At 41.4% G+C, this 19,171-nt stretch overlaps 1 protein-coding gene across 1 annotated transcript in view; it reads right to left on the reverse strand.

Annotated features, from left to right (window-relative positions):
* LOC126418805 (putative fatty acyl-CoA reductase CG5065) overlaps positions 1-19,171 on the reverse strand; it is a 129,712-nt gene that overhangs the window by 24,922 nt on the left and 85,619 nt on the right. The window contains exon 6 of the mRNA XM_050085742.1: positions 8,110-8,349. Within this exon, the coding sequence (XP_049941699.1) occupies positions 8,110-8,349 (240 nt within the window). The remainder of the gene's footprint in view (positions 1-8,109; positions 8,350-19,171) is intronic.

Raw genomic sequence — 19,171 nt, forward strand, 5'->3', positions numbered from 1 at the left:
CTGGCATAACATCCTCATGCTGCCTATCTACTCCAACCACTGCCTTCGCCACATTCACATCAGAGTGCTCTTGACATACTATTGGTAGTGTTACATCCCATATGAAGCTCAGTTGAAAACTGCTATCCCAGTTGACAAGATCATCATGGACTCATATCTCCAGTGCCTCTTTTATGATCAAGTTTCAGAACCCATTCATGTAGCACAACACCTTTTTCTGTTCAAAATTGAAGTTATGACTTTCTTTGAGACTGTGTTCTGCCACTGCAGATTTGTCAATTTGGTCAAGGTGAACACTTCTCACATGTTATGAGCAGTGCTGCAAAATGCACTACTGTATCTGGCTGATATATTGCTTGCCACACTTACAGCTGGTGCTATAGAATCCAGGTATTCCTAGTCTTAGTTTGTCTTTTGCTGAGCCAAGCATATTTTTAATTTAAGCCAATGAGCAGAAAATGATTTTAATGTCGTCGTTCTCCTATATCCTAGCAGTCTGGGCTGTGGGGAGCTGAGCATATGCAAGGAATGCCAGGTGTTTTATATCTGTATCTGAATCATCATCTTTCTTCTTCTTGCTTGGTTGGAGAGTTGTTCTTATCTGTGTGACCGAGTAGCTGTTCTTGTGGAAGGTTTCCCTCAGATGCTGTAACTCAGTGGGTAGACTCTCTTAGTCACATATGTCCCATGCTGTGTGCAACAGGGTGGTGGTAATAGTGATGCAGGCTGGGCAAATGCCCAGTGGGCAGGATATTTATAAATAAGTATGTGTCCGAGAATTTGCCCAAAGCAGTTTTAAGTGCCCAAAATCTGGACATTTATAAAAAAAGTACTTTTTAAAGTTTTTACTGCTAGACTGCATAATTTATCAATTAAAATAAGAGAATGTAACAATGAAAACAATCACTTTTGTAATTGGATGGATGAAAAATCTACTCACCAAGCAGTGGCAGAACACATAAGAGAGGGTTGTAACTAGGCAAGCTTTCAGAGCCAGTGGCTCCTCCTTCAGGCAGAAGGATTGAAGAGGAAGGAAGAGGGGTGAAGGAAAAGGACTGGATTTCAGGAAAGTCACCCAGAACTGTGGGTCAGGAGAGATGAGAAGGGAAGACTGATCATTGGGGACTGCATCGGACGAGATTTGAAAACCTGAGAGCTTAAAAGGGGAACACAGGGTGATATGCAAGACAGAGATTTCTGTTTAAACACCGTGCATGAGTTAATAAGAGTGAAAAGCTAAATGCGTTGTATGTAACAAAGGTGGGAGGGGGCAGCGAAAAATAGATGGGTAAGACAATGAGAGTTGTAGAAAACTAAAATGGAGTGAAGAAAAGAGTAGCTACTGTGAAGAAATGCTGAGATGGAAGAAATTAACATAAATTAAGGCCAGGAGGATGGTGAGAATGAAGGATATGTTGTAGCGCTAGTTTCCTCCTGCAGAATTCTGAGAAACTGGTGTCTAGGGGAAGAATCCAGATGGCAGGTATGCTGAAACAGGTGCCGGGATTATAATTGTCATGTTGTAAAGCATGCCGTGCAACAGGATATTGCGTGTTGCCAGTATACACCCCTACCACCAAATTATCAGTTAGAATGAATGGACAAGTGTTGCTGATGGCTGCTTATAATTTATAATGTCATTTTTACTTTTTTTACTTTTATCATTTCTACTCTCTCTCTCTCTCTTTCACACCCATGCATGCGTGCACACCTGCCTGCACACACATTACGTTGAACAGCTGTGTAGTGACAAGCCGGTATAAAAATAATTGTCCTTAGGTCATCATTTTGTAATGTAACGCACTTTATAATCCATGTCAAATATTAATGAAGAATGATTATTAACACCAAAATTACTACTTAATGTATTAAACAGCTGGCATTTGGTTTTTGATGACAAATATTTTCTTAAATATTAAACTATTTTCAGTGAAAAAGAAAAAAGTTTGTCAGATGTAGCGACATTTGGGGCAAGCTATTGTTTTCTGTTCTGTTTTTGTATGACTGCACTGCTGTGAACATAAAAAAAGATGTGATAACAAAGAACTGATGCCCAAGATGCTGGACTCATTTGATTCCGATAGTAGTGGATTCCTAGAGAATCTGTGATTCTTGAATTTGTGGAATCAGAATTGATACGCGACACATCGAGAACTAAAATGATTATGAATAAGCTGTTTTTACTCCAATTTCAGTTATTCCAAGGAAATATTAGTGCTATTGTTGTTATTGCAAATTGGTAGTATGTAACATTTTGAGTGAGTGGCTAGTAATTTCAGGTAATTCATGCAATTCTGCAGGTTATTTATTTAAATGGAATTGGCAACACTGATCTGTCTGTCTGATAGTCATTCAAGTCTATGTGGTTGAGGGAGAAGCAACATAACCTTGTCCTTCTCTTATTTACACTGTTATAGACAATATGCTATTGAGCAGTTGCAAGATGGTTAAGGAAAAAAGGACCTGTTTGGGACTTTTTCAGTTTAAAAGGGAAAGGAGTATCTTGTAAATATTGGTTTGATGAATACAAACATTCACATTCCAACAAAATGTAATAGCATATCAAAAAGTATTTCAACTGCCCTCAGAATTTGAAAAAAAGTGCTTGAGTTCAGTTCAGCGATTGAGAACAACTTTTTAACTTTTCCCCAGTAGCATGGTATAAGTAAAAATACTACCTCCAAGCTAGCTGCTCTATGTAAACTATACTTTATTTCAAAAATTACTTTTAAACTTCAGTGATGTTTTCTTCTTTTATTATATACTATATTATTTTATTATATACTATAATTGACCTCATTAAAAATGTAAAAAGCTCTGTTTACAGTCCAGTTTATTTCTCCTTATAACTCTCCTAATAACTGTCCTAATAACTCTCCCCTAACTCTCAAGCAGCTTTTTCAACTTGGTTACCAAACCACTCAAGAAGCAGTCTTACAAAACACCTTTTCCAACACAGAATATCAGCTTAAATTTTTTACAAGTACCGCTTATCAGTTAATCTAAAAAAATCATAAATTCTAGGGTATTTATGAATTTTTGGCATTTTCACAGGCGTTTCTCCTGGTCATTTACCACAACTTATAAATGCCCAGCTATTTTACACCACTAGGTGGAGTTCTACGGATCAGAGCGTGGAATGTCAGATCCCTTAATCGGGCAAGTAGGTTAGAAGATTTAAAAAGGGAAATGAATAGGTTGAAGTTAGATATAGTGCGAATTAGTGAAGTTCGGTGGCAGGAGGAACAAGACTTTTGGTCAGGTGAATACAGGGTTATAAATACAAAATTAAATAGGGGTAATGCAGGAGTAGGTTTAATAATGAATAAAAAAAATAGGAGTGTGGGTAATCTACTACAAACAGCATAGTGAATGCATTATTGTGGCCAAGATTGACACGAAACCAACGCCTACTACAGTAGTACAAGTTTATATGCCAACTAGCTCTGCAGATGATGATGAAATTGATGAAATGTATGATGAGGTAAAAGAAATTATTTAGGTAGTGAAGGGAGACGAAAATTTAATAGTCATGGGTGACTGGAATTCAACAGTAGGAAAAGGGAGAGAAGGAAATGTAGTAGGTGAATGTGGATTAGGGCTAATAAATGAAAGAGGAAGCCACCTGGTAGAATCTTGCACAGAGCATAACTTAATCATAGCTAACACTTGGTTCAAGAATCATGAAAGAAGGTTGTATACGTGGAAGAACCCTGGAGATACTAAAAGGTTTCTGATAGATTATATAATGGTAAGACAGAGATTTAGGAACCAGGTTTTAAAATGTAGCCATTTCCAGGGGCAGATGTGGACTCTGACCACAATCTATTGATTATGAACTGTAAATTAAAACTGAAGAAACTGCAAAAAGGTGGGAATTTAAGGAGATGAGACCTGGATAAACTGAAAGAACCAGAGGTTGTAGAGAGTTTCAGGGAGAGTGTAAGGGAACAATTGACAGGAATAGGGGAAAGAAATACAGCAGAAGAAGAATGGGTAGCTTTGAGGGATAAAATAGTGAAGGCAGCAGAGGATCAAGTAGGTAAAAAGACGAGGGCTAGTAGAAATCCTTGGGTAACAGAAGAGATACTGAATTTAATTGATGAAAGGAGAAAATACAAAAATGCAGTAAATGAAGTAGGCAAAAAGGAATACAAACGTCTCAAAAATGAGATCGACAGGAAGTGCAAAATGGCTAAGCAGGGATGGCTAGAGGACAAATGTAAGGAAGTAGAGGCTTATCTCACTAGGGGTAAGATAGATACTGCCTACAGGAAAATTAAAGAGACCTTTGGAGAGAAGAGAACCACTTGTCTGAATATCAAGAGCTCAGATGGAAACCCAGTTCGAAGCAAAGAGGATGTAGATGAAGATGAAGTGGGAGATTTGATACTGCGTGAAGAGTTTGACAGAGCACTGAAAGACCTGAGTCGAAACAAGGCTCCGGGAATAGACAACATTCCATCAGAACTACTGACGGCCTTGGGAGAGCCATTCCTGACAAAACTCTACCATCTGGTGAGCAAGATGTATGAGACAGGCGAAATTCCCACAGACTTCAAGAAGAATATAATAATTCCAATCCCAAAGAAAGCAGGTGTTGACAGACGTGAAAATTACCGAACTATCAGTTTAATAAGTCACAGCTGCAAAATAGTAATGTGAATTCTTTACAGACGAATGGAAAAACTGGCAGAAGCCGACCTCGGGGAAGATGAGTTTGGATTCCGCAGAAATGTTGGAACACGTGAGGCAATACTGACCCCACGACTTATCTTAGAAGAAAGATTAAGGAAAGGCAAACCTACGTTTCTAGCATTTGTAGACTTAGAGAAAGCTTTTGACAGTGTTGACTGGAATACTCTCTTTCAAATTCTGAAGGTGACATGGGGAAAATACAGGGAGCGAAAGGCTATTTACAATTTGTACAGAAACCAGATGGCAGTTATATGAGTCAAGGGACATGGAAGGGAAGTAGTGGTTGGGAAGGGAGTGAAACAGGGTTGTAGCCTGTCCCCGATGTTATTCAATCTGTATATTGAGCAAGCAGTAAAGGAAACAAAAGAAAAATTCGTGGCAGGTATTAAAATCCGTGGAGAAGAAATAAAAACTTTGAGGTTTGCCGATGACATTGTAATTCCGTCAGAGACAGCAAAGGACTTGGAAGAGCAGTTGAACGGAATGGACAGTGTCTTGAAAGGAGGGTATAAGATGAACATCAACAAAAGCAAAACGAGGATAATGGAATGTAGTCGAATTAAATCGGTTGATGGTGAGGGAATTAGATTAGGAAATGAGACACTTAAAGTAGTAAAGGAGTTTTGCTATTTGGGGAGCAAAATAACTGATGATGGTCGAAGTAGAGAGAATATAAAATATAGACTGGCAATGGCAAGGAAAGCATTTCTGAAGAAGAAAAATTTGTTAACATCGAGTATAGATTTAAATGTCAGGAAGTCGTTTCTGAAAGTATTTGTATGGAGTGTAGCCATGTATGGAAGTGAAACATGGACAAGAAGAGAATAGAAGCTTTCGAAATGTGGTGCTACAGAAAAATGCTGAAGATTAGATGGGTAGATCACATAACTAATGAGAAGGTATTGAATAGAAATGGGGAGAACTGGAGCTTGTGGCCCAACTTTACTAGAAGAAGGGATCGGTTGGTAGGACATGTTCTGAGACATCAAGGGATCACCAATTTAGTATTGGAGGGCAGCGTGGAGGGTAAAAATCGTAGAGGGAGACCAAGAGATGAATTCACTAAGCAGATTCAGAAGGATGTAGGCTGCAGTAGGTACTGGGAGATGAAGAAGCTTGCACAGGATAGAGTAGCATGGAGAGCTGAATCAAACCAGTCTGAGGACTGAAGACCACAACAACAACAACAACAGTTGCTAGGACGACTGTCTTCATCTTCTCCGTGGTTGCATTTTGCTCTGTGCCCTGCCGAGGAGATGTTAGTTTTCAGCATTTTTGCTTTGTCAAGACCCCTGCAGGTCTCCCTCCTCACCTCTTCAGAGGTATCAAGAGAAGCCCCCAAATTGCTTCCTGGATGCTGCTGCTAATCTCTCATTTGCGTAATGCGTTTGGATCTGGCACAAGATTTAATTGTTTTGACAGCATGGATGTTGTCACCTCGTCCAGTTCCTTTCTAGTCAAAATGATGATGGTCCTCAAGTTCTTGGTGTCGATATTCTGCATGTTTGTCCCCAGAAGTCGGAGAACTTGTTGTGTTGTCCCAAGGTAGTTCTGTGCTTGCGGAGTTCACTGTTTACCATCTACGCACTTCCATGTGCCGGAGGAGAGACTGGATGTGAGTTACAGGTGGCATGTGAGTAGAGTATGTCCAGTTCAAGCCTTGTGATGAAGATCAACATTAAAACCATTTTCTGGTCATGGGCTGAAATAAAGAAAGAAATGCTTGTCTCAATGAAAGACAAACTAGGACTACGGACACCTAGAGTCTACAGCATCAGTTGCAAATGTGGTGATCAGTATATAAGCCAGGAACAACTGTGTATTTTGCAGCGCTGTTCACAACATATGAGAAGTGTTCTCCCTGTCCAAATGGACAGATCTGCAGTGGTAGAGCATGGCCTCAATGAAGGTCATATGTTTCATTTTGAACAGACAGAGGTGGTGTGCTCGATGAATAGGTTCTGAGACTCAGTCTTCAAAAAGACAGTGGAGATATGGATCCATGATTATCTTGTCAACTGGGATACCGGTTTTCAACTGAGCAGTGCATGTGACGTAGCAATAGCAAGAATATAACAAGAACACTCTGATGGAAAGTGGCAAAGGCAATGGATGGAACAAACAGGCAGCAGCAGGGCATAATGCCAGTACTCTCCAACACGCCAGTAGTCCCCCACCACCTGTGATTCTCCCCCACCCATCACCATCCCTAACACCCCTTCTGGAAGTGCACGATTGTCCTAGCTGTTGCAGACGAGACAGAGGAGCTGGACACAAAGCAACACTTTGCCGGAAAATAATGAGTGAGAAACTTGTAGAAGCATTGCTGCAGAATGACGCCTTGTCTCAGCTGATAACCCTAGAAGTCTTCATCATTGAAATTCTCTTACTAACTTTTTTACTTCCTACTAAATTTTTCTCAATTACACTGATTACTTTCAAGCAATTAAATATATATATTTTTTAAACTAGACCTCATGTTTGTCAATTTAATACCTCATTTGTCCATGTTGCACTCTTCTTTTGCTATGAAAATTCAGACAAAAATAACTTCTAGGGAGTCTTGCCTTCACTCTGCTCAAACATTTGACCAAAAATACATAGGCTGCACCTAAACTCACCAACAGCACCTGGGGAGCAGTGGAGCATGAGAAGTAAAATCATTGACAACAGTCAGACGGTTGAGAGGTACAATAGGGTGCACATTGTTCAAAAACTGGCTACTACTAACAGCCTCTTCCTTCCCCAATGCTGCTGCTTATACCTTGGTTGAAGAAGGGGCCACTACTTGAGCAGGAGAGGCAAGGCACACGGTACTAGGTGTGTCTTGCTATCAGTGAGAGGCAGTGCCCGAAGCTATTCCTCATAAGTGTAGGGATAGCCTTCAAGCCATTTTCCATATATAACTTTGCTGAAGGAACAGTGCTGGACCTGGCAATGACCCATCAGCAGCTATTAGACAACATTCATGATTTCTGTGAGAGATTATCCCAGTAATGTTTTGAATATATGACACTCAGGTAAATAATTACACTTTCCATCACAGTTAGGTATCTCTTCTCTCATCCTCATGGAACAGCACTTGGGTCCTCATATCTACACTGGCATATTTGGTGCAATATTTCTTATATTTTCTACATAAGACATTTCCTTTCAGGAGCTTTCACTACATACTGTATAAGTTCCTGGATTCTTCCCACACCTCATCCTAAAAAAGTTGCATATTGTTATATGTTTTTCACAGATTTTGTTTGAGATTTTTCTTGCCTTGAAAAATCACTGCAGTTTTAATCAGACATATTTGACCGTGTTATACTAATGAAGATCTAAGAAATTCTTTTTAAATGATGTTAACTGCATATACATTCATAGTGAATTGGGTAAGTAATTGCATGTGTAATGTTTCATTACCATGGTTTCTTCCCAGAAAGTACAAATGCCGCATCAACAATGATTGCTGGTAGAAACTGGAACAGGACAAGACATATGATGTACACAATACAGTTTCGATGAATGGCTCCACTGGGGTACCACAGCATCTTTGGGGAGGGAAACTGTGTGTACAGATCTTGTCCAATCTTTACAAGTTCATTCCATGTCACTGGCATATCTGAACTTGTTGTACAGTTGTATACTGGCATTTTACACCACCTGGAACAGCAGAAAAATAGATTCATGCTAATTTTTGATTTCATAATTTAGTGAAGATAACATTTAAATAAATAAAAATGAAAAAGGCAACTACTCACTAAAATTAATTGATGGGTGGCACATAGAAATATCCAGCAACAGAGACAAATTGCACTAGCTTTTGATCAGTGCACTCTTTTTTATAGTCTAACAAGCCAAGTACCCCACCTCAAACAGTTAAAATTGGATAAAATGATTTTAAAATATGTTGATGTGACTGTGCTTCAAACTGTTAAGATCATTTATCTGTAAAACTCTGCATATATGTAATCACATTATCCAGATATTGGCCACAAACTCTGCATTTTAATCACTTCATTAAAACTCCATACTTGCACTTGGATGATGAAGAAGGAAAGAACGTACAGCTCTGCAGCAACTTCTGCCATGGGAAATATGGCTCTATAAGGACTACATGTGTTGACCTATATTGATTCAAGGAAATTTTTAGTGTCTTGCCACGTAATACCACATTAATGACCGCAGCGAATTTGCTGGCCATAACTGTTTGTTAGACAGCCTTGTTTCTTTTCCAACTTGTACTTCTGTAGTCTGTAAAATGTAAACTTTCAGGACTGTGAAATGTCACAATTAACAAAATTTTCTGGGTTATTGTGCTATGTTTGGATGGATTTTTCATTAAAATCCACTGTTTCATCCCCATCCACTGAGGACATTTTCAAGGGGGATTGTAACTGCTCTGGACATCTGATTCACATCCTGGCTCACTTCTGACTGCAGCAAAACTTCGTTGGTGCATGCTCACTGACAGTGGTGTGGCGTCACATGCTTTGCATGCCCGTGTGCAATTGGCCATTGTTGGTTGCCATCTCTTCATGGCTCGTACACATCTAATTCAGCATCAGGAACCAGATGTCATTCAATTTCATGCCCTCCTCCTTCCTAATGGAATTCCTAGGGTATTTAACAGTCTCTATGGCATCTCTGTACAGCCTTTCATAGTATCTGCTTGAGGCTGCTAGTGGTTGAGTCCTATCAAAATGAGTGTGGTGTTCTCCTGGCAACACAGCATGTTCTGCAACAGCTGATCTGTCAATCTCTCCCTTCCTACAGCTGTTCTGAATCTTTGAATTAATCCCATTGAGATGCTTGTGAAAACAATCTAGTTCCTCTCTGCCAAGCCTGCACAAAACAGGCGTATCATCTTTGTTGCAGAACCATATGTTCAGTTTTTTGTTGGCAATTTACAAAGTCTCCTCTTTGAATTTTTCCATAACGAAATTTTTTGTAACTGGGACTAAAGGGCACCCCATAGCCACACCATCCATCTGTTCATAAACCTCATCATTCCATTTGAAATGGTCATGAGGCAATATTCAGTTTACCACAGAGGAGGAGGCAAGCAGAAGATTAAATTTTCTTCATGTGCTAGTTTTCAAGAAAGACATGCTAGCTAAGGCCACACATTTTACCAAAAAACCCATGCACTCAGACCATTATGCAATCCGGGATTCAAACCACCAGTCCGCAGCTTGTGGTCTAGTGGTTAGCATTGCTGCCTCTGTATCATGGAGTCCCGGGTTCGATTCCCGGCCGGATCGGGGATTTTCTTCACACCAGGACTGGGTGTTTGTGTTGTCCTCATCATCTCATCTTTATTTGAGTGGTGCCAAGACAGGAAATGGAAAGATTTGAAAATTGTATGGGCACTGATGACCATGATGTTGAGCACCCCACAAACCAACATCCTCCTCCTCCTCCTCAAACCACTGCCGACAGCAATAACAAGGCATCATACAAATGTTGTCAGATAGAGCAAGAGACATTTGCAAACAAGAGCTGCTTGATCATCATCATCATCATCATCATCATCATGGACAGTTTCCAGCCTCTGGCCAGGTTTGTATGGAACATAGGCCTCTCCATCGTCTTCTGTCTTGCCACCATCTCTCCGTCTTCACCTTGGTCCAGTATTTTCCTTTCTTCTGGTCACATTCCTTTACTCCTTTCAGCCATCTGACTCTCGGTCTTCCTCTTGATCTCTTCCCTTCCAGTTTCATCTCGTGTATCCTCCTGGGTATCCTCTTCTCCTCCATTCTCTTAATGTGTCCATACCATCTCAGCCTTGATTTCTCTATCTCCTCCTGTAATGGTTCCACCACCATTAACTCTCTGATCCTCTAATTTCTTAACCTGTCTATCTTTGTCACTCCAGTAGTGTTTCTCAAGAATTTCATCTCACTAGCTTGTACTTTGCTTTTCTCTCTTCCTTTCATAACCCAGGTTTCTGATGCAAATGTCAGGATCGGGACATAGTATGTCCGGTATATAACCTTTTTACTGATTTGGGGTACATCCTTGCTCCATATCAGGCTTCTGACACACTTCTGAAATGCTTCTGCTTTTCTCCCTCACTCTTTTATTTCTCTGCCATTTTTTCCATCTTCCTGTATCAGGCTTCCTAAGTACTTGAAACTCTTCACTCTCCTCAATTTCCCCACCAATTGTTATTCCAGTTGTTCCTCTCTCCTTCTTTCTTGTTGTGATAATCATCTCACTCTTACTTATACTAAATTTCATCCCATATTCTTGTACTGTTCATTCCCATACGTCCAACTGCTCTTGTACTTCCTCTTCCTTATTCCCCCAAATCATCAGCTCATCTGCAAACACCATAGCTTTCATCTTACTTTCACCAATTACTTGTGCTACTGTTCTCGTTATGTCATCCATCATTACAATGAAGAGTAATGGTGAAAGTACACTTCCCTGCCTCAAGCCATTCTTCTGTTCAGTCCAAGCTGATCTCTCTCCTCCCACTTTCACACAACTCACTCATCCATGGTACATTTCTGTTATCCAAGACTGAGATGCCAGACTGAGATTCATTGGAAGAATCCTAAGGAAATGCAATCCGAAAACAAAGGAAGTAGGTTACAGTACGCTTGTTCGCCCGCTGCTTGAATACTGCTCAGCAGTGTGGGATCCGTACCAGATAGGGTTGATAGAAGATATAGAGAAGATCCAACGGAGAGCAGCGCGCTTCGTTACAGGATCATTTAGTAATCGCGAAAGCGTTACGGAGATGATAGATAAACTCCACTGGAAGACTCTGCAGGAGAGACGCTCAGTAGCTCGGTACGGGCTTTTGTCAAAGTTTCGAGAACATACCTTCACTGAAGAGTCAAGCAGTATATTGCTCCCTCCTATGTATATCTCGCGAAGAGACCATGAGGATAAAATCAGAGAGATTAGAGCCCACACAGAGGCATACCGACAATCCTTCTTTCCACGAACAATATGAGACTGGAATAGAAGGGAGAACCGATAGAGGTACTCAAGGTACCCTCCGCCACACACCATCAGGTGGTTTGCGGAGTATGGATGTAGATGTAGATATCCTCCAAATAATCTGTTTTGCTACTCCTCTGTTCTCCAGGGATTCCCACACTTTGCTTCTGCGTACACTATCATACGCTTTTTCATTGTCCAGGAAGGTCATTAGTAAATCTATTCCATATTCATTCCTGCAGTTGTCTTACAGCAAAAATTAGATCCACCGTGGACCTTCCTGTTCTGAAGACATGTTGCTCTTCTCTCATTCTTCCTTCTAATTCTGCCCAAATTTGTGCTCCCAAAATTTTCCCAAACATCTTTGCACAATGACTCAATGTTATCCCCCGATAGTTCTTGCACTCTTTTCTGTTTCCCTTCTTAAAGATTGGGACAGTTATTCCCTTCTCCCTGTCTTCTTGGATCATATTCTGTCTCCACTTAATTTTCATTACTCGATATAGCCGTTGTATCCCTGTAAAAGCAATATCGACTGTAAGTAGTTTGTACTGTGTAATTATGTGTATGTAACTGTGAAGTGGTTGTTGTTTACTAATGAAGATCATTGAATTGTCAGAGAGAAAGTGGAAGTTTGTAATATATGTATTATGGAAACTAAAATAATGTTTAAAAATAAAGAAACTTTATAAAAAATGTATGTTCAGAAAGGGAAATTGTACTTTGAAAACTGATTCATGCTTAGGGATCTTTTATTGTATAGTACAAAAGGTGTAGAGAACCCCCTCCACTACAGAAGTGGCCTGGCACACATTAAAAGGTGGTTTTGGTGGTCGATCTTGGTGGCTACTGGGTGAGCACGCTATGCAGTCTGTGGCTAGCCATTGTACGGTTAACATCGAGGGTGCCAAGTGAGAATTTATAAAGAGCATTCAACATCAAATGTGTGAGACCAGACTTGCTTGCCACTGCTATTGTGCCACTGCTCCACCAACTTCAGAACTCAGATATGTATCATAGTATGAACCAGTATGTTTGTGTGAGTGTTTTTCAATAATAATTCCAGTGATATAAACATGTGTTTGAACCTTAAAATTATCCTGACCATGAAACCAATGCAGAGTCCCATCCTAAATGTGCGGAAACTGAGTATCCTGTTTGTAACTAATTAATGGTTTGTTTCTGTACTAAATGTGCTAAAGTTCAGTGCCAAAGTGTGTAGTGTTACCATAAAAATACCTGCTTCACAGATAATGAATAAGGCACACAAATTGAACCTATATGGAAAGTAATTTTGCTTTGATTATTACCATGAACTAATTTCTGAAGTTATTGGACTTGATATTTGAATTACTTGCTTTAAAGTGTGAACATATAAATTATTTCAAGTGGTATTAGAAATCAATATTGGCAAATTGCAGTTTGTTTCTGAAGTAGTTACAGAATTTACCTGTAAAGACAGTTTCAGTTTATGGGTCCCCACTATATTCTTTTCTATTATAAGAAAGATAAACTAAATATTGCTTTTGCTAAAGAAATCTGAAGCATTTCCATAAAATTGTGAGTATAAAAAGCGTCTGTGTAATGTCATTTAACTTTATTTGTGGTGTCTGTATGTCAGTTAAACCAGGACTCTGGTCATGCCCAATTTTAGTTTCGTGAAGTCTTTAGTAACATCTTATTGCTGAGTTAGCTATTGATTGCAACAGTAACTATTATGACTATGAGTGAAATAACTTTTAAAATTCCTATGATTGCTGATTTGTGTAAATAGTAACTACTGCTACCCACTACTCAGTTCGTCCGGTAGTCATGTGTATTCATTGCACTATTCATAAGGAGTATTAATGAAAGTCAATTTAGTAGCTCATATTAAGTTTTCTTGAAACATAATGTTTCAAATTATGATGCCTAATTACGCTGGTGACCATTTATTATTTCATTTGTATGAACGTCAATACTAGTATTACCTCCAAAGTAAAGTCTTTCAGTTTTCCATTAATTGCCACTTATATGAAATTAATGTTTGAATACCCTCTGCCCATTAGGTATTCACAAGGTCAAATAAACAACTAAAATTCCTCCCAGAGGGTAATGCTCATGTGGTTTAGTGTTATATTTGGCGCTAACTTGCAACTCTTGCGTTATATCCCCACCTCTCCTGCTGCTCTCACCATCTCTACACTTAGCTCATCCAGACCTGGTGACTTCCTTCCCCTAATCTTGCCCAATGCCTCTTCCGCTTTTCTCTGTGTAAGGTCTTTTTCTATTTGCTGTTCCTCCCCTTTTTTCTCCTCGGCTTGTTCCTCCGCATCCAGGTCTCCATTCGGGTTCAGGAGTTCTTCAAATATTCTTGGGTTCCTCCTTATTCTCTACATCTTGTCGACTTTTGTTCACCATTCGAGCATAATCTGTCGTATTGTTCTTCCTCTTACTTTTAATCATCCCATATAACACCTGTTTTGAACCTTCAGTATCCTCCTCCATCATTCTGGTTCGCTGTTCGATTCACTTTCTTCTTTCCTCCGCCACCACTCTTTTGCTTCTTTCTTTCTTTCTTGCCTGATACTCTTCTCTTGTCTCTACTGTTCTCTTCTGGAACCATACCCCGAAGGCTCTATTGTTGTTCTGTGCTATATCCTTTGTTTTATCATTCCACCAGGGTGTTTCTTCCCATCTCTTTTTGTTGCTTGTCCTCTCACATACTTGCTTTGCTTGATGTGAAATTAAAACACAATCACAAATGCATTGCTTAAGAATGATTATTCATCCATTCATCCGCTGTTATAAAAACAGAATTAAGAATGCTGCGCAAAAATCGTAATGATGCACAAGCACATGTGAAATCCAAAATTTTCCTGCCTATCATTAAGGATGTTCCTGACAGCACAGGAAAAATCTTGACAAAATGGAACGTTTCGTTAATCTACCAGGCCACCCGGAAGATGCAGAATAACCTAAAATTGGCCAAGGATGCTCTCAAATTGCTGGAGTAAGCAGGAATTCATAGGAGTCATGTAGTCATGTGGAAGTGTATGTGGGTACTACAAACAGAATAGTCCAAAAACAGCTAGAAGAGCACTGTAGGAGGGAAGAGATTGACAGATCAGCTGTTGTGGAACATGCTTTGCAGATCGGAGACCACCACATTCATTTTAATAGGACTCAAGTACTGGCAGCCACAAGCAGATATCATGAAAGGCTGTACAGAGAGGCCATAGAGATTGTTGAACACACCAGGAGTTTCAATAGGAATGAGGAGGGCATAAAATTGAACGATCTCTGGTTCCCAGTGATGTAGAAGATGTGTACAAGTCTTCCACCATGGGGCGATAGCATCAGCAAACGATGACAGCCGACAGTGGCCAACTGTGCCCAGGTATTCAAAGCATGTGACACCACACCACTGCGAGGGAGCATGCGTGAATGTGACTGACTACCTGGGCCACCTGTTGTCATCAGGAGCAGGACCAAGCCCTTTTTAGGTTAAATCATGACAACAACAGTAATATGAAATCCTCATGAATTTACAAATTTTGCAATGACAGTTTCTCTGCTATTACAGCAAAGTTGCAAAACAAAACCTTTTAAAACACATGCAGCAGCCACAATGAGTTATACAACAAGTGCAATGATGTTTTCCCACAACAGAGAATGAAGTCAGAAAGACAATACAGAAGAAAAAGAAGTTAGCAGGCATAGATGGGATTCCAGTTTCTTTTCTGAAGGCACGCACAGACAGTGTACAAACCCCATTAACAAACATAGAAAATGACTCATTTATTGCAGGTGGTGTTTTGGAGTACCTATAGCATGCATGAGATATGTCCTAACTAAAGAAACGTAATGCAGAGAGTATAGAACACTATGAGCTAGTTTTACTACAGCCAATGCACTAAAAAATAATTCAGTCAAATATGAAAAGTATACTAATGAGTTAACTCGATAAATACAACATTTTTAACAAAACACAGTTTGCTTTCCAAAATTAAAGTACAATATTGGCCATTAAAGAGTTTGCAAAAGCAGTACTTGAAGCTCTTAAGGCATATTCTCAGACTTGTCCAAGCCTTTTGACAATGCGGATCATAAAATACTACTGAAAAAACTAGAGGCTTTAAGAATGAGGAGTAACAAATTAGTTGTCCCAGTCTTACCTGTAAAATAAGATCCAGAAGGAGAGAAACACTGTCCAGCAACATTAATGTTACCACCTTTCAGAAAACTGAATAACCACCTTTTGCAATGTGGACCTCTGCGAGACATGCAGGAGGAGAGTCAGTGAGATTCTGGAAGTTATCAACAACAGTGTAGAGCCATGCTGACTCCAGTGCCGGGCCCAGCTGCACAAAGTTTCTTGGATGAGGACCCATGGCATGAACAGCCCAATTGAGGGGGTCTCATAGATTCTTGACTGGGTTTAAATCCATGAGTTTGGTGGCCAGGAGAGTACAGTAAACTTATGTTGGGGGTTTTCGAATCACACAAGTACCCTGTGAGCTGTGTGATATGTTGCATTGTCCTGCTTTTAGAAGCCATCATGCTGAGAAAAGATGAACATACCCTGAAATGAGGTCCAGTCTGTCTGACATTTAGCACACCACACTTCGAATAGTTTTACATCATCCTCCCAATCTCCACAATATACTTGTCAGTTCCTACACTCCTGCACCCATTACCCTACCCTATGGCTTCTAGCCCAGCGACCATCCCAGCTGTAAGACTTGCCCTATGCACCCTTCTGCCACCAACTGCATCAGCCCTGTAACTATTAAAAGATACACTATCAAAGGGACAGAGATAAGCAGCAGTACACCACCAGTAACACAACAAGCAGACAATATATACGTGAAAATCAAGGATGACGAAGAACGAGAACTGGTGGATCATGACAGGCAAGGTCACATCAGACCAGTACATGTACAGGAAGAGAAAGAGACTCCACAGTACAGTATAAGAGTATTAATGTACCTTCACCCATGATGCACATGATTTCAGAGATTGCACGTCCATACAGTTCACAGGCCCACTTATAGATGTAACCTTGGTTGGCTCCCTGGTGCAGTCTGATGAGCCACTAAAGAAACAGTATTGTATAAGTGACCCAAAACAAGTACTCAGCCTATTCTGTAAACTGTGTTACTGTTGTCGAGTCAATGTGTTCAGTGCTAGGCGCAACCTGTACTTCATTGTACACTCCTGGAAATTGAAATAAGAACACCGTGAATTCATTGTCCCAGGAAGGGGAAACTTTATTGACACATTCCTGGGGTCAGATACATCACATGATCACACTGACAGAACCACAGGCACATAGACACAGGCAACAGAGCACGCACAATGTCGGCACTAGTACAGTGTATATCCACCTTTCGCAGCAATGCAGGCTGCTATTCTCCCATGGAGACGATCGTAGAGATGCTGGATGTAGTCCTGTGGAACGGCTTGCCATGCCATTTCCACCTGGCGCCTCAGTTGGACCAGCGTTCGTGCTGGACGTGCAGACCGCGTGAGACGATGCTTCATCCAGTCCCAAACATGCTCAATGGGGGACAGATCCGGAGATCTTGCTGGCCAGGGTAGTTGACTTACACCTTCTAGAGCACGTTGGGTGGCACGGGATACATGCGGACGTGCATTGTCCTGTTGGAACAGCAAGTTCCCTTGCCGGTCTAGGAATGGTAGAACGATGGGTTCGATGACGGTTTGGATGTACCGTGCACTATTCAGTGTCCCCTCGACGATCACCAGTGGTGTACGGCCAGTGTAGGAGATCGCTCCCCACACCATGATGCCGGGTGTTGGCCCTGTGTGCCTCGGTCGTATGCAGTCCTGATTGTGGCACTCACCTGCACGGCGCCAAACACGCATACGACGATCATTGGCACCAAGGCAGAAGCGACTCTCATCGCTGAAGACGACACGTCTCCATTCGTCCCTCCATTCACGCCTGTCGCGACACCACTGGAGGCGGACTGCACGATGTTGGGGCGTGAGCGGAATACGGCCTAACGGTGTGCGGGACTGTAGCCCAGCTTCATGGAGACGGTTGCGAATGGTCCTCGCCGATACCCCAGGAGCAACAGTGTCCCTAATTTGCTGGGAAGTGGCGGTGCGGTCCCCTACGGCACTGCATAGGATCTTACGGTCTTGGCGTGCATCCGTGCGTCGCTGCGGGCCGGTCCCAGGTCGACGGGCACGTGCACCTTCCGCCGACCACTGGCGACAACATCGATGTACTGTGGAGACCTCACGCCCCACGTGTTGAGCAATTCGGCGGTACGTCCACCCGGCCTCCCGCATGCCCACTATAAGCCCTCGCTCAAAGTCCGTCAACAGCACATACGGTTCACGTCCACGCTGTCGCGGCATGCTACCAGTGTTAAAGACTGCGATGGAGCTCCGTATGCCACGGCAAACTGGCTGACACTGACGGCGGCGGTGCACAAATGCTGCGCAGCTAGCGCCATTCGACAGCCAACACCGCGGTTCCTGGTGTGTCCGCTGTGCCGTGCGTGTGATCATTGCTTGTACAGCCCTCTCGCAGTGTCCGGAGCAAATATGGTGGGTCTGACACACCGGTGTCAATGTGTTCTTTTTTCCATTTCCAGGAGTGTATTTATGTGTTGGTGTATAAAGTACTGTGTTCCATAAATCCTGTTTGTTCTCGCTACAGAAAACTTGGCAGTGAAGGAGAGTTATGTTTTCTCCACGTGTCAGTGTCAGTGCTGAGTCACCCGACAAACATCTCCATGGATGAAATACTCCACATACACTTAAGTGACAAAGAAACTGGTATAGGCATGTGTATTCAAATACAGAGATACCTAGACAAGCAGAACATAGCACTGCAGTCTGCAATGCCTACATAAGAAAACGAGTGCATGGTGCAGTTGTTACATTGGTTACTGCTGCTGAAATGGCAGGCTATCAAGATTTAAGTGAGTTTGAATGTCATGTTATAGTTAGTAAATAAGCAATGGGACAGAGCATCTCTGACGTAGTGATGAAGTGGGTATTTTCCCATACGACCATTTTGTGAGTGTATCATGAATATCAGGAATCCAGTAAAACATCAAATTTCCAAGATTGCTTTGGCTGGAAAAAGATCCTGCAAGAATGGGAACACCAATGACTGAAGAGAATCACCCAACATGGCAGAAGTGCAACCCTTCCACAAATTGCTGCAGATTTCAATGCTGGGCCATCAACAAGTGTCAGTGTGTGAACCATTCAATGAAACATCACTGATATGGGCTTTTGGAGCCAAAGGCCCACACATGTACCCTTGATGGCTGCATGATACAAAGCTTTAAGCCTCACCTGGGCCCGTCAACACTGACATTGGACTGTTAGTGACTGGAAACTTGGTGCCTGGTCAGACGAGTCTTGTTTCGAATTGTATTGAGCGTATGGACGTGTACAGGTATGGAGACAACCTCATGAATCCATGGCTCCTGCACGTCAGCAGGGGACTGTTTGAGCTAATGGAGGCTCGGTAATAGCGTGGGGAATGTGCAGTTGGAGTGAT

Source organism: Schistocerca serialis, chromosome 9 (assembly GCF_023864345.2).
Source record: "Schistocerca serialis cubense isolate TAMUIC-IGC-003099 chromosome 9, iqSchSeri2.2, whole genome shotgun sequence".
Lineage (NCBI taxonomy): Eukaryota > Metazoa > Arthropoda > Insecta > Orthoptera > Acrididae > Schistocerca > Schistocerca serialis.